This window comes from Macaca fascicularis, chromosome 16 (genome assembly GCF_037993035.2).
Source record: "Macaca fascicularis isolate 582-1 chromosome 16, T2T-MFA8v1.1".
NCBI classification, from domain to species: Eukaryota; Metazoa; Chordata; class Mammalia; order Primates; family Cercopithecidae; genus Macaca; species Macaca fascicularis.
The window spans coordinates 63,157,147-63,171,456 of record NC_088390.1 but is presented as its reverse complement, the minus strand read 5'-3'; the positions used below and the strand labels follow the sequence as shown (position 1 = coordinate 63,171,456).

General features: G+C 57.8%; 3 protein-coding genes across 6 annotated transcripts in view; 2 read left to right on the top strand and 1 right to left on the bottom strand.

Annotated features, from left to right (window-relative positions):
* Window positions 1–1,145, top strand: part of RAB5C (RAB5C, member RAS oncogene family) — a 30,609-nt gene extending 29,464 nt beyond the window's left edge. For all 3 annotated transcript variants that reach the window (XM_005584228.2, XM_045374846.1, XM_045374847.2), the window contains one exon: window positions 226–1,145. In XM_005584228.2, the coding sequence (XP_005584285.1) occupies window positions 226–341 (116 nt within the window). In that variant the 3' untranslated portion in view covers window positions 342–1,145. The remainder of the gene's footprint in view (window positions 1–225) is intronic.
* A 1,923-nt stretch (window positions 1,146–3,068) lies between these two features.
* HSPB9 (heat shock protein family B (small) member 9) lies at window positions 3,069–3,681 on the bottom strand. Its single transcript, XM_005596051.5, is given in 2 exon segments — window positions 3,069–3,400; window positions 3,402–3,681. Coding segments are annotated over 2 exon segments (462 nt in total). The 5' UTR covers window positions 3,555–3,681; the 3' UTR covers window positions 3,069–3,091.
* A 1,344-nt stretch (window positions 3,682–5,025) lies between these two features.
* KAT2A (lysine acetyltransferase 2A) lies at window positions 5,026–14,186 on the top strand. Of its 2 annotated transcripts, none has more exons than XM_005584227.4 (18): window positions 5,026–5,427; window positions 5,564–5,687; window positions 6,013–6,158; window positions 6,263–6,352; window positions 6,660–6,841; window positions 6,942–7,133; window positions 7,975–8,081; window positions 8,287–8,397; window positions 8,491–8,627; window positions 8,709–8,917; window positions 9,144–9,270; window positions 10,435–10,545; window positions 12,272–12,415; window positions 12,704–12,818; window positions 12,914–12,950; window positions 13,031–13,094; window positions 13,229–13,313; window positions 13,471–14,186. In XM_005584227.4, the coding sequence occupies exons 1-18, from the start codon at window positions 5,089–5,091 to the stop codon at window positions 13,662–13,664; spliced, it is 2,514 nt and encodes an 837-aa protein (XP_005584284.2). In that variant the 5' UTR covers window positions 5,026–5,088; the 3' UTR covers window positions 13,665–14,186. The 2 variants fall into 2 exon arrangements, with proteins under 2 accessions (XP_005584284.2, XP_073875688.1); XM_074019587.1 differs by having other exon boundaries at window positions 6,942–7,324.
* Window positions 14,187–14,310: the final 124 nt, after the last annotated feature.

The following is a 14,310-nucleotide window of genomic DNA, read 5'->3' as shown; positions in this document are numbered from 1 at the left end:
TTGCAGATCCTGGCTCTACCACTCATTAGCTCTGTGGCCTTGGGCAAGTTATTTAACCTTTCTTTGCCACAGTTTCCTGAAAACACTCAGAATGCGCCTGACCCATAGAAGCCCTCAATATGTGAGTTATCACTGATTGGGTGTAAAGGCCAGAATCTACTCCAGTGGAACAGAGAGAGTTACTGGGGTAACCCCCACAAATGCACTTTTCACCCTCCCAAACAGCTAAGAAGCTTCCCAAGAACGAGCCCCAGAATGCAACTGGTGCTCCAGGCCGAAACCGAGGTGTGGACCTCCAGGAGAACAACCCAGCCAGCCGGAGCCAGTGCTGCAGCAACTGAGCCCCCCTTGCCTGCCCGCTGCCCCCACCTCCTCCACCTGAACGACCCGACTGGAATCCACTCTAACCAATCGCACTTAACGACTGGGGCCACCACTGGGGGGGCAGGGGGAGGGGTCCACCATGATTTCTCCATATAATTTTGATCATAGGCCAGAGTGAGTTATTCCACCTGCACCTTTCTGTACAAATACTAATTCAATTTTAAGTCTTAAGTCACTTTTTTAATATATATGATCTTCTGCTCTTCCCACTTCCTCCCCTTTCTACTGCTCTCCCATTTTCCCTTGCTGGGAGTAGCCACGTGCTCTTGTCCCCCCACCCTTGTATATGGGGACAGTGGGGTCAGAGCAGCTACCCTTTCTTTCCCTCCTGCGGAACAGCAGACCCAGCAAGAGCATCCACATCCTCACCTTGTTCGGAGTGGTCTTGGGTTTGGGCGGGGGGGCAGACCTTGGGAAGGGGCTTAGGAAGGGAGAGGCAGCTCTTCCTTCAGCTGGCTCTCATCAGGCTGCAGTCCCCCTCCCCGCCCCCACCTCCCTGCTGGGAAACCACAGCATTATCACAGCATTATTGTGACAGCCACGAACCCATTGCCCACAACCCTTCCACCCTTGGTCACCCCGACCTCTGGCTCTGAGCCCTGTTCTGACCAAATCACGATGATGAGTATTTGGGGGTGGGTGGGTAAGGGGGGGAGTGGGAGGGGACGGAACCAACTTTTCTGTATTTTGTATTGTATGTTTTCTTCAACATGTAACCAATCAGTATCTTGTCAATATAGTCAGCCGATCGATCGACCTCACACCTGTCTTCCTTGTCTTTCTCTGGCAGTTTATCAGACAGTGCCCTCTGTAGTTGAAATTGATTTAAAATGAACCACTGAATCTTGTTAAACAAAATCTTCCCCTCTAATATGAGGGGATGCTGGCGGTCATGGTAACCAAGAGAAAGAGGCTCTTACTGTTAGCAGCTCCGATGAGGTGGCTGACCTGGGCTGACCACGTTTGAAGTTTCAGGGCCTGTATTCACTTCTCCACCACTCCCTTCCCTTCCCCCACCTACCAGATCATACTGGGGTGACATGCAGTCTGTATTTGATGATCATTAGTCTCTGAAACACCAGAAACAACCTCTTTCGGTTTTTTTGGTTGGTCTTTACCAGTGAGAAGGTCTGGATCCTCTCTTTCTGAAGAGGAAGGAATCCCAACAGCCCCTGGAACGCTGGACTGGTCTTTTTTTTTTTTTTTTTTTTTTTTGAGATGGAGTCTCGCTCTGCCGCCCAGGCTGGAGTGCAGTGGCCAGATCTCAGCTCACTGCAAGCTCCGCCTCCCGGGTTCATGCCATTCTCCTGCCTCAGCCTCCCGAGTAGCTGGGACTACAGGCGCCCGCCACCTCGCCCGGCTAGTTTTTTGTATTTTTTAGTAGAGACGGAGTTTCACCGGGTTAGCCAGGATGGTCTCGATCTCCTGACCTCATGATCCGCCCGTCTCGGCCTCCCAAAGTGCTGGGATTACAGGCTTGAGCCACCGCGCCCGGCCTGGACTGGTCTTAAGGCCAAGACTGCAGCCCCTGGCTTTCCTCACCACCTCTGTCCACAGCACCCCACACCACATCCAAGTTGCCCCAACGCAGCTCTCTACTGGTTCTGGAATCAGGTCTGGGCACTTAGCTCTCTGCTGCTCCCTGTCAGAGCTGCTGCTCAGCTAGGACCACACTCCCCTCTAATTTCTCCCAGGGCCATAGAGGCCTGATTCCTTTTTTTTTTTTTTTTTTTTTTTGAGACAGAGTCTCTGTTACCCAGGCTGGAGTGCAGTGGTGTGATCTCAACTCACTGCAGCCTCTACCTCCCGAGTTGAAGCGATTCTTCTGCTTTGGCCTCCCAAGTATTACAGGCACCTGCTACTATGCCCTGCTAATTTTTGTATTTTTAGTAGAGACGGGGTTTCACCATGTTGGCCAGGTTGGTCTCGAACTCCCGTCAAGTGATCCACCCGCCTTGGCCTCCCAAAGTGCTGGGATTACAGGCATGAGCCACCACAGGCGGCCTTTTTTTTTTTTTTTTTTTTTTTTTTTAGACAGCCTCACTCTGTGGCCCAGGCTGGAGTGCAGTGGCAGGATCTTGGCTCACTGCAACCTCCCTCTGCCTCCCAGGTTCAAACGATTCTCTTGCTCAGCCTCCCGAGTAGCTGGGATTACAGGCGCACACCACCACACCTAATTTTTTTTTTTTTTTTTTTTTTGAGACGGAGTATCGCTCTGTCACCCAGGCTGGAGTGCAGTGGCCAGATCTCAGCTCACTACAAGCTCCGCCTCCCGGGTTTACGCCATTCTCCTGCCTCAGCCTCCCGAGTAGCTGGGACTACAGGCGCCCGCCACCTCGCCCGGCTGGTTTTTTGTACTTTTTAGTAGAGACGGGGTTTCACCGGGTTAGCCAGGATGGTCTCGATCTCCTGACCTCGTGATCCGCCCGTCTCGGCCTCCCAAAGTGCTGGGATTACAGGCTTGAGCCACCGCGCCCGGCCCACACCTAATTTTTGTGTTTTTAGTAGAGATGGGGTTTCACCATGTTGGCCAGGCTGGTCTCGAATTCGTGGCCTCAAGTGATCTGCCCGAAGAGGCTTGATTCTTGGTGGACCACCACCTTGGGGGCGCCTTTCCTGCCTCCTGTGCCTCCAGTCCCTCTACCTCTGACCCCCATCCCCAGGAAAGACAACGGACACCAAGGCTGCCGCACATCGGATCGTTTGTTTACTGGGTCAGGTTGGAAGCCTTAGAGCCAAGGCTGAGTCTCCAGGACGGTCCTGTATGGGCTTCAGAGAGAGCCAGCGCCACACACTGGCCTCTGACCCATAGCTGCCTGGAGGGGATCGGGCAGCACGTTATGGCGGTAGGATTCAGGTTGGACGGGAGCACCTTCTGTGACATGCGGTAACTGACCCTTTCCGGGTCACTGCCGTCCAGTTGCCGCTGTCCGGTCACCATCAGCCATTGGCCGTCCACCTGCACCACCAGCTCCTCCGGGGCGAAGCCGTAGGCATCCATCTTCATTTGGAAACCCGTCTGTGGCATGATCATTGTCCTCCTGCGCTGGCGGACTCTCCCTGAGCAGCCGCACCGGCATTGTGGCTACCTGGTTCCGTTCAGCGAGGCCCACGCTGGGACACCGGGATGCCACCCGGCTCTCGGAGAAGGTGTTACCGATCGGCTGCATCCGAGTCAGCAACTAACTGCTGTCCAAGGGCGCGAGGCTCCGAGCGCAGAGCTAGGCGCGCGGACGCCCGGAGAGGGGCGTCCCGTGGCCTAGCCGAGATCAGCTCCGCTCGCTCGGTTCCCTTCGCTTCTGCAAACGCAGGCGAAGTTCGGAATCAGTCACGCCCATCTTACCTCCAAGAGCCAGACTGTCACCGCCCTGGCGCGCCCGCAGCTACTCTCATCCTAGACCCTGACCCTTTCTCCGCCCTTCCCCACCTTCGTTAATGGGCCCCGAGGAGGCCGCAGCTGTGAAGGAACTGGATCCTCGACCAGGCCAGACCCGAGGGAGCCGGACCGCGGTGCAGCCAACAGCAGATTGATCCCCCAGCTGGAAGGGGGCTGTCTTGCCTTCTAAGGACCAGGCCTGGGGCAAGGATTGTTCCCAGACAGAGTCAGGGGAGGGCGGTCTTTCTGGGTCATCCACCCTACCTCTCCCTGACCACCCACAACCCCACGCGGACACGCGAGACGAGGAGGCGGACTGGTCTCTCCGGCTGCATTAATTCATCCGCCCCCCGGGGTCTCCTGTGATGCAGGCTGTGGTCTGGGTTCGGGCCACAAAGATGAAGATGCAGTCGGGGCTTTAGGAGAGCGGCTCCCAGTGCGCAGAGAAAGGCTTAGCCCTCCCCTGCCTCACCCTCCACAGTAGCCTTCTTGGTGACCATCGTAACCACAGCTATGCCTCTGGTGCTGTTAATTGATTTTTTTTTTTTTTTTTTTTTTAAGAGTCAGGGTCTTATGTTGCCCAGGTTAATCTCGAACTCCTGGGCTCAAGCGATCCTCCCATCTCGACCTCCCAAAGTGCTAGGATTACAGGCGTGAGCCACCTCGTCCGGTCTATAAACTTTATTTTTTATTTTTTTGTAGAGATGGGGGTCTCCCTATGTTGCCCAGCCTGGTCTCGAACTCCTAGGCTCAAGCGATTCTCCTGCGTGAGCCAGCCACCCGGCCTGATAAACTCCCTTTTGTTGAGTGATACTATTAAATACATACAGAAAAGCGCACGAAAAGGTGCAGGTGAATGTCAGGAGGAGAACACACCCAAGTCACCACCACACTGCTGCAGAACTGTTGTTACGTCTCATCTTTACCGCAGCTGCAATTCCATGTCCGGAGCCGCGTGGGGCAGGGCCTGTGCGCGAGTTGGGGGAGGGGGTTAAGTGGGAGAGAGGCGCAGGAAAGAGGCAGACCCCACGATTGTCCCCAAGACTCCTTGTCCCCAAGAGGACAGCCATCGTGACTCTCCCGGACACCATTAAAAGAGATTACAAGTGAAGAGGGGTCAATGTGGGGCCTTCGCTCAGGCCTCACTTGGCTGTCAGGGGCCAAGAGACCAGACAGAAAAGTCTGGAAGCTGGAGGCAGTGGGGGAAGGCGCTGGAAGACTACAACTCCCGTCACGCGCCGCGCAGCGACGCCTGCGCACTGAACGCCGGTTGCCCATGCGGCCCTAGGGCTGGGAGCGCGGCGCCGCTCTCCGCTGCGGGGGAGGCCATGGCGGAACCTTCCCAGGCCCCGACCCCGGCCCCAGCTGCGCAGCCCCGGCCCCTTCAGTCCCCAGCCCCTGCCCCAACTCCGACTCCTGCACCCAGCCCGGCTTCAGCCCCGACTCCGACTCCCACCCCGGCACCAGCCCCTGCCCCAGCTGCAGCCCCAGCCGGCAGCACAGGGACTGGGGGGCCCGGGGTAGGAAGTGGGGGGGCCGGGAGCGGGGGGGATCCGGCTCGACCTGGCCTGAGCCAGCAGCAGCGCGCTAGCCAGAGGAAGGCGCAAGTCCGGGGGTTGCCGCGCGCCAAGAAGCTTGAGAAGCTAGGGGTCTTCTCGGCTTGCAAGGTGGGGGCGGGGCCTGGGGTGAAGGGGCGGGGCTTGGGGCATCCCTGGGCTCGGGTGGGAGTGGGGTCAAAGCTCAGGCTGCGGAGCGGCTCTTGCCCCAGAGGTATAGATCATTGACTGATCCTTCCGCCTCCAGGCCAATGAAACCTGTAAGTGTAATGGCTGGAAAAACCCCAAGCCCCCCACTGCACCCCGCATGGATCTGCAGCAGCCAGCTGCCAACCTGAGTGAGCTGTGCCGCAGTTGTGAGCATCCCTTGGGTAAGGCAGGCAGCGCCCTTGGAGCTGGGGGCAGCTGCTTGGACAGGGTGACAAGTGCCACAAAGCCTCATCTCTGAAAAATCAAAGATGCCTCGAAGGAGGGATTGGGTTGGGGGGTGTGTATGCACCAAGGGAGGGGAAAGGAAATCTCTCAGCCCAGAACAGGCCCAGGCAACCCAATGGCTGTTATCGCAGCAGTCAGTCTCACTATTGGTCACACTGGTTGGAGGGACGGAGTGTGCATCTTGGTTGGCTGTGAAGAGGGTCAAGAAGCCTTGTTGATTTCTTCTATCAATTTTTCCCAACTCTGCCATCTGTCTTGCAGCTGACCACGTATCTCACTTGGAGAATGTGTCAGAGGATGAAATAAACCGGCTGCTGGGGATGGTGGTGGATGTGGAGAATCTCTTCATGTCTGTTCACAAGGAGGAGGACACAGACACCAAGCAGGTCTATTTCTACCTCTTCAAGGTGAGCTTCTACTGAAGGAGGGTGTGAATGAAGGAGGTGGGGTCTTGAGGGGTTGTCTGCAGCTCTGCCCCGCTCCCCTCTATGCCCCTTCCTCTTCTCTCTAGCTCCTGCGGAAGTGCATCCTGCAGATGACCCGGCCCGTGGTGGAGGGGTCCCTGGGCAGCCCTCCGTTTGAGAAACCTAATATTGAGCAGGTGGGATAGGGAAATTGGAGATAGCGGAGAGGAGAATTGGGGACAGCTTGGAGGAGTGGGGAGCCTGTGTTCTCCATCCTCCTCAAGCTGAGAACAGTGGGGAGGTTCAGAGAAGGGAGGGTGTTTTGTGCTAACCTCAGGGTGGGCATGGTGGTAGGGAGGGGGCAGAGCTTTTCTATAGAGAGCACCCGAGAGAGAGAGGAGAACCTTGTCCCTGGCCTCAGGGAGCCTCTTCCTTTGTCTAAGAAGGCCCTGCAGGCTGCTCACATCTCATTCCTGGTTTTGTTCCCCACCCACCCCTTCTCAGGGTGTGCTGAACTTTGTGCAGTACAAGTTTAGTCACCTGGCTCCCCGGGAGCGGCAGACGATGTTCGAGCTCTCAAAGATGTTCTTGCTCTGCCTTAACTACTGGAAGCTTGAGACACCTGCCCAGTTTCGGCAGAGGTCTCAGGCTGAAGATGTGGCTACCTACAAGGTCAATTACACCAGGTAGGCCCAGCCAGGGGCAGCTTAGGGGGAGGCTGGCAGGCCCAGCCTGGGTTCAGTGGTTTCCGCCCTCACCTGTCTCCCCCTCAACTCCCTACTCCAGATGGCTCTGTTACTGCCACGTGCCCCAGAGCTGTGATAGTCTCCCCCGCTACGAAACCACTCATGTCTTTGGGCGAAGCCTTCTCCGGTCCATTTTCACCGTTACCCGCCGGCAGCTGCTGGAAAAGTTCCGAGTGGAGAAGGACAAATTGGTGCCCGAGAAGAGGACCCTCATCCTCACTCACTTCCCCAAGTAAGGCTCCTTCTGGCCTATCAGGATTTGGCCCCAAGTTCACATCCTCCCTGTTGTCCCCTTTTTTCCAGGAAGGCTTCCTGGATTGGTCCCTCCTCTCCCTCCATGGGCCTTCTGGGATCTGGGCGTCTACCTGGCAGACTTGCCCATGGCCCAGAAGCAACTTGCTAGTACTAGTCTGGGGATGGCAGGTACATAGCCCAAGCTAACGCTGCCCCCACCCCACCCTACGCCCCGGTAGATGTTACTAATTGTTTCCCATGGGGGCCTGGACACAGCCTCAGACTCCTTCCCTGCACAGCTCTCCAAGAAATCAGAGCTTATGCTTGAAGTGAAACCAATTTCTACTCCTGTTCTGGTCTTTTCTGTACAATTTTCTTCTGTTCGGCCACACCTTTTAAAATCTGGGTCATAACTCCCCTGTTCAAAAAACCCTCACTGACGAATCCTGGCTCTCTAGTGCCCTCCGCCATCAGGTGGGAACAAGAGATGGCAAGGTGGGGTGGAGTCTGAGCCCATTGTGATACTGAGGGCAGTGAGGGGATTCAGGGTGACAAGGTGCCCTCCCTGGCCACACAGCACAGGATGACATCAGCTCAGACCTGTCTCCCTGTGCTACACAGCATGGTGAAACTGAGCTTCTTTGATCTCTGTCCTGGATGTGTCCTGTTGTCTTACCTTCAATTGGAGGCTCCCAGAAGACAGGGGCTGTCCCCTCTTTCAGGTCCCCAGTTCCCTAAGAGCAGGGTCTGCTCTGACCAGCCTCCAGTCCCTCTGCCGCCTGGCCCAGGCTGCACCCTTGGAGAACAGAGTTGTGGGACAGACTGTGTCCTCCCTACAGATTCCTGTCCATGCTGGAGGAGGAGATCTATGGGGCAAACTCTCCAATCTGGGAGTCAGGCTTCACCATGCCACCCTCAGAGGGGACACAGCTGGTACCCCGGCCAGGTATGTGCCATGGTATGCTCTGTAGGGTGTCTGGCCTGCCTGGCTGAGCTAAGCCTCCTGGGTGGAAGAGGGCTCAGCTGGGCCAGAGGCCCTGGATCCCACTGAGGGACCTGTCACCAGCTTCAGCCCTCCCGTCCCTGACTTCTCTCTCTCTCTGTCTCAGCTTCAGTCCCCCTGTCCCTGACCTCTCTCTCTCTCTCCTCAGCTTCGGTCAGTGCAGCAGTTGTTCCCAGCACCCCCATCTTCAGCCCCAGCATGGGCGGAGGCAGCAACAGCTCCCTGAGTCTGGATTCTGCAGGGGCCGAGCCTATGCCAGGTAGATACTTGATCCCTGACCTCTGACCATCATTCACTCCTTCCCAAACCTTTTTTTACTGATCCTGACCAACCTTGCCTGCCTCCGCAATAGGCGAGAAGAGGAAGCTCCCGGAGAACCTGACCCTGGAGGATGCCAAGAGGCTCCGTGTGATGGGCGACATCCCCATGGAGCTAGTCAATGAGGTCATGCTGACCATCACTGACCCTGCTGCCATGCTGGGGCCTGAGGTGGGCAGCCCGACCTGCTGACCAGTTGGGGGACCCCCACCAACCTGAAACCCCAGCTCACCGCCCCTCTTCTGTGCCCAGACGAGCCTGCTTTCGGCCAATGCGGCCCGGGATGAGACAGCCCGCCTGGAGGAGCGCCGTGGCATCATTGAGTTCCACGTCATCGGCAACTCGGTGACGCCCAAGGCCAACCGGCGGGTGTTGCTCTGGCTCGTGGGGCTGCAGAATGTCTTTTCCCACCAGCTGCCACGCATGCCTAAGGAGTATATCGCCCGCCTCGTCTTTGACCCGTGCGTCCCCCAGAGAGCCCCTCCCCCAGGGCAGGACCCCCGGGTCCCTTCCTCCTCGGCCTCTTGACTCCTCAAAATTGGAGATCCCCTGCTCCCCACTTCTGAAGTTCAACCTTTGAGCATTCTTATTTCTCACTGCCCAACCCTGACTACAGTTCAGACTTCCAGGGCTCTGGGGACCTGAAGGAAACAGGCAGGGGCTGTGACGTGCCCACCTCTCTCTTAGGAAGCACAAGACTCTGGCCTTGATCAAGGATGGGCGGGTCATCGGTGGCATCTGCTTCCGCATGTTTCCCACCCAGGGCTTCACGGAGATTGTCTTCTGTGCTGTCACCTCGAATGAGCAGGTCAAGGTGAGTGCCGCTCCCCAGCCCACGGCTCGCTCCGGAGTTTGGGCCAGCTCGGAGCAGCGGGAGGTGTGGGATGCAGCAGCCCCTTGCTCTTCTCTTAGTGGCCCGTTCCTCACATCCCCACAAGGTGGCAGCCGTACTTTGATAACTGTGGATTAGGAAACCACCTGTTCACAGACAGAGCCCAAGAAGCGGCCACGCTTTGGTGACCTGTGGACTAGGATTTTCTTCATCACAAGAACATTTACATACATGGGGGAATTAATTACTTTAATTTTTATTTTTTATTTATTTTTTGAAACAGGGTCTCTCTCAGCCAGGCCGGAGTGCAGAGGCATGATCAGGGCTCACTGCAGCCTTGACCTCCCAGGCTCAAGTGATTCTCGTGCCTTGGCTTCCCAAGTAGCTGGGACTACAGGCATGCGCCATTACATCTGGCTAACTTTTGTGTTTTAGTAGAGACAGGGTTTTACCATGTTGCCCAGGCTAGTCTCCAACTCCTGACCTCAAGTGATTCACCTGCCTCGGCCTCCCAAAGTGCTGGGATTACAGGTGTGAGCCATGGTGACCAGCCGAACTAACCGTTATTACAGTAGTCCTATGCTGATAGCCTTGGCTTCTGTCCTTTGTTACAACAGACCCCCTCGTAGGGTCGCTGGCTCTGTGTGTCACATACCTCAGATCTGCGTGGCGCATCGTTGGCCCTGATGTGTGGGAGCCATTGCTCCTGCTCAGGCCTCTGGTGACTCCCTCTCCCTCCTCTCCCAACTCTGAGGCCCAGGGACTGAGAATTGCTGGCCTGTGTTGGGTTTGGACCCGGCCCTGCCACGGCTGGCAGCCTGACCTTGAACGCATTTCCTAACATAGCTGAGTTTCAGTTTTCTCTTTTCTAAAATAGAGGTGGTACTACTCGCCTCTGGGGTTGAGAATCGGTCTGTAAAACAGGAAGCACTGCACCTGGCCCAGAGTGAGCTTAGAAAGCCTCTACCTTTCACTTTCTCCCATAAACTCCCCTCCCTCTGTCAGCTGCCTTTCTTTCTCTTTGCCTGGATGCTCTCCCTTTCCCCACCTCCTTTCCAATCCACCCGCTCCACTCTGGGCTCTGAGACCTCTCCAGCACCAGGCCCATCCTCAGCTCCTGGTGAGTCCTGCTCCCCTCCCCCACAGGGTTATGGGACCCACCTGATGAACCACCTGAAGGAGTATCATATCAAGCACAACATTCTCTACTTCCTCACCTACGCGGACGAGTACGCCATCGGCTACTTCAAAAAGCAGGTGACCCGTAGCCTTATCCCACACTGGTCCTTTGCCTGAAGCCTGGGGTCATTCTGTCCAGCCCCTCTGTTGATGGAGTAGGAGTCCCTTTATGTCCCCTACTTCACCTGACACCTGCCAGGAAAGTCTCCATGCCTATCTTCTTTCCTCTGCTGCCACTGCCCCAGGGGAGAATGGGGGCCTATGGGGCCAGTAGAGCAGGCTGGAGGAACTGGGGGGCCAGTAGAGCAGGCTGGAGGAATTGGGGGGCCAGTAGAGCAGCCTGGAGGAACTGGGGGACCAGTAGAGAAGGCCGGAGGAACTGGGGGCCAGTAGAGCAGGCTGGAGGAACTGGGGGGCCAGTAGAGCAGGCTGGAGGAACTGGGGGGCCAGTAGAGCAGGCCGGAGGAACTGGGGGGCCGGTAGAGCAGGCCGGAGGAACTGGGGGGCCGGTAGAGCAGGCCGGAGGAACTGGGGGGCCGGTAGAGCAGCCTGGAGGAACTGGGGGACCAGTAGAGCAGCCTGGAGGAACTGGGGGGGCCAGTAGAGCAGGCTGGAGGAACTGGGGGGCCAGTAGAGCAGGCTGGAAGAACTGGGGGGCCAGTAGAGAAGGCCAGAGGAACTGGGGAGCCAGAGCAGGCTGGAAGAACTGGGGGGGCCAGTAGAGCAGGCTGGAGGAACTGGGGGGCCAGTAGAGAAGGCCAGAGGAACTGGGGAGTCAGAGCAGGCTGGAGGAACTGGGGGGCCAGTAGAGCAGCCTGGAGGAACTGGGGGGCCAGTAGAGCAGGCTGGAGGAACTGGGGGGCCAGTAGAGAAGGCCGGAGGAACTGGGGAGCCAGTAGAGCAGGCCGGAGGAACTGGGGGGCCAGTAGAGCAGGCCGGAGGAACTGGGGGGCCAGTAGAGCAGGCCGGAGGAACTGGGGGGCCAGTAGAGCAGCCTGGAGGAACTGGGGGGCCAGTAGAGCAGCCTGGAGGAACTGGGGGGCCAGTAGAGCAGCCTGGAGGAACTGGGGGGGCCAGTAGAGAAGGCCGGAGGAACTGGGGGCCAGTAGAGCAGGCTGGAGGAACTGGGGGGCCAGTAGAGCAGGCTGGAGGAATTGGGGGGCCAGTAGAGCAGGCTGGAGGAACTGGGGGGCCAGTAGAGAAGGCCAGAGGAACTGGGGAGTCAGAGCAGGCCGGAGGAACTGGGGGGCCAGTAGAGCAGCCTGGAGGAACTGGGGGGCCAGTAGAGCAGGCTGGAGGAACTGGGGGGCCAGTAGAGAAGGCCGGAGGAACTGGGGGCCAGTAGAGCAGGCTGGAGGAACTGGGGGGCCAGTAGAGTGGCCTGGAGGAACTGGGGGGCCAGTAGAGCAGCCTGGAGGAACTGGGGGGACCAGTAGAGCAAGCTGGAGGAACTGGGGGGCCAGTAGAGCAAGCTGGAGGAACTGGGGGGCCAGTAGAGAAGGCCAGAGGAACTGGGGAGCCAGTAGAGCAGGCTGGAGGAACTGGGGGGCCAGTAGAGCAGCCTGGAGGAACTGGGGGGCCAGTAGAGCAGCCTGAAGGAACTGGGGGGCTCTTCGGGATGAGTCAGGAGTGGGCAGCTGACCTGGGACCTTTCCAGGGACAGTTCAAACCCTCAGTGCCCCAGGAGGAGGTTCAGGAGCAGGAGGTGTCACATGGCACGTGCCACCCCTCTGGTGCTCCCAGGGGAGGGACTACAGAAGTTGGGAAATATGGATGGACTGGGTCATGACCATCCACCCCCCAGGGTTTCTCCAAGGACATCAAGGTGCCCAAAAGCCGATACCTGGGCTACATCAAGGACTACGAGGGAGCGACACTGATGGAGTGTGAGCTGAATCCCCGCATCCCCTACACAGAGCTGTCCCACATCATCAAGAAGCAGAAAGAGGTGGTGTGCGCACGTGCGCATCTGTGGGAGTTTTCATGAATGTGCATGCGGAGGGCGAGCGCACGTGTGTAGACCTGTACTACGTGTACATGCGTGTATGTGTGTGAGTGAGGAGGGGACAGGCCAGGATCTTGGTTCTTGCTCTGCTCCCTTGGGGAAGGTATGAAGGGAGGTGCTGGATTAGGTGGCATTGCATCTGGGTGGGTGCAGCTGGTGGCTCTGACTGTGGCCCTGGGAGGGGTTGTTGCTGGGGCTGGAGCTGGCCCCTTAGACCCTTCCTTCCCTCAGATCATCAAGAAGCTGATTGAGCGCAAACAGGCCCAGATCCGCAAGGTCTACCCGGGGCTCAGCTGCTTCAAGGAGGGAGTGAGGCAGATCCCTGTGGAGAGTGTCCCTGGCATTCGTAAGCAGAGGTCTCGGTTGCGGGGTAGTGGGGGCACGCTGCTTGGGATGCGGATCGGCATTCTTAGAGACATTCTCCCACTTCCCACTTTGCAGGAGAGACGGGCTGGAAGCCATTGGGGAAGGAGAAGGGGTGAGTGTTTTGTCAAAGGAGCCAGGTTGGGGGCGGGGCAGAGGGACTCGGAGCCTCAGACTTGGTGTGTCTCGCCCCAGGAAGGAGCTGAAGGACCCCGACCAGCTCTACACAACCCTCAAAAACCTGCTGGCCCAAATCAAGGTGGGGAGACCAGGTTGCCTTTCCGGGGCCCCTGCACCAATGGCTGTGGCCTCTTGATGCAGTGTGAGGTGGGTGGCGTTCTCGGGCTGGCGTGGGTGCAGCAGGGCTGTCCCCAGCTCGGCTCTTCTCTCCAGTCGCACCCCAGTGCCTGGCCCTTCATGGAGCCTGTGAAGAAGTCGGAGGCCCCTGACTACTACGAGGTCATCCGCTTCCCCATTGGTGAGGACCCTCCATTCCATCTCCTTCCCCCCTCTTCCATCCCCATACCTGCTCCTGCCCTCACTGCGCCCTGCAGCCCCATGGGGCCCACCCCGGTGGACAGCCCTGCCGTGGTCCTCAGCCTCTTAAAGCTGTGCTCCGCCTCCTGCTGCCCCAGACCTGAAGACCATGACTGAGCGGCTGCGAAGCCGCTACTATGTGACCCGGAAGCTCTTTGTGGCCGACCTGCAGCGGGTCATCGCCAACTGCCGTGAGTACAACCCCCCGGACAGCGAGTACTGCCGCTGCGCCAGCGCCCTGGAGAAGTTCTTCTACTTCAAGCTCAAGGAAGGAGGGCTCATTGACAAGTAGGCCCAGCTTTGGGCCACAGCCCTGACCTTGAATGTCTCCACCTCGGATTCTGATCTGATCCTTAGGGGATGCCCTGGCCCCACGGACCCAACTCAGCTTGAGACACTCTAGCCAAGGGCCCTCCGGCCCCTGATCCTGCATCCCTTTCTGGACCTTCAGGCACCCCCAAGCCTGCAGCTCTGTCCCAGCCTTCACTGTGTGTGAGAGGTTTCCTGGGTTGGGGCCCAGTCCCTCTAGAGTGGCTGGTGGGACGGGATGAACCTTGCCCAGCCGTGGTGGCCCCCAGACCTGGTCCCTAACAGCTTTGGAGGCTTGGATTCCCAGGTGGCTATTTCCCTGAGGACCAGGACTGCTCATTTTAGCTTGAGTGATGGCTTCAGGGATTGGAAGTTCAGTCCAAACTGGAGGGGGCCATGCCTTGTCCGGTACTGTACTGTCAGTCTCCCCCGGGGTGGGGATATGGGGACCATTCATTCCCTGGCATTAATCCCTTAGAGGGAACAATAAAGCTTTTTATTTCTCTGTGTGATTGTTTCTTTGGTATAGTCCCAGCCTTAGCAGGCTCACCTTGGCCCCCCAGGGACCTCTTGCAAACTGGAGGCTGCTCTCCCCAGCAAGCCTCAGACCTGGTCCTGTGCTACACTTG

Excerpts from the sequence above, each read along its gene's own strand:
- KAT2A (XM_005584227.4), top strand. The coding sequence starts at position 5,089 with ATGGCGGAACCTTCCCAGGCCCCGACCCCGGCCCCAGCTGCGCAGCCC. Across the intron at positions 5,428-5,563 it reads GGGTCTTCTCGGCTTGCAAG|GCCAATGAAACCTGTAAGTG; the intron begins GTGGGGGCGGGG and ends TTCCGCCTCCAG. Across the intron at positions 8,082-8,286 it reads ACAGCTGGTACCCCGGCCAG|CTTCGGTCAGTGCAGCAGTT; the intron begins GTATGTGCCATG and ends CTCTCTCCTCAG.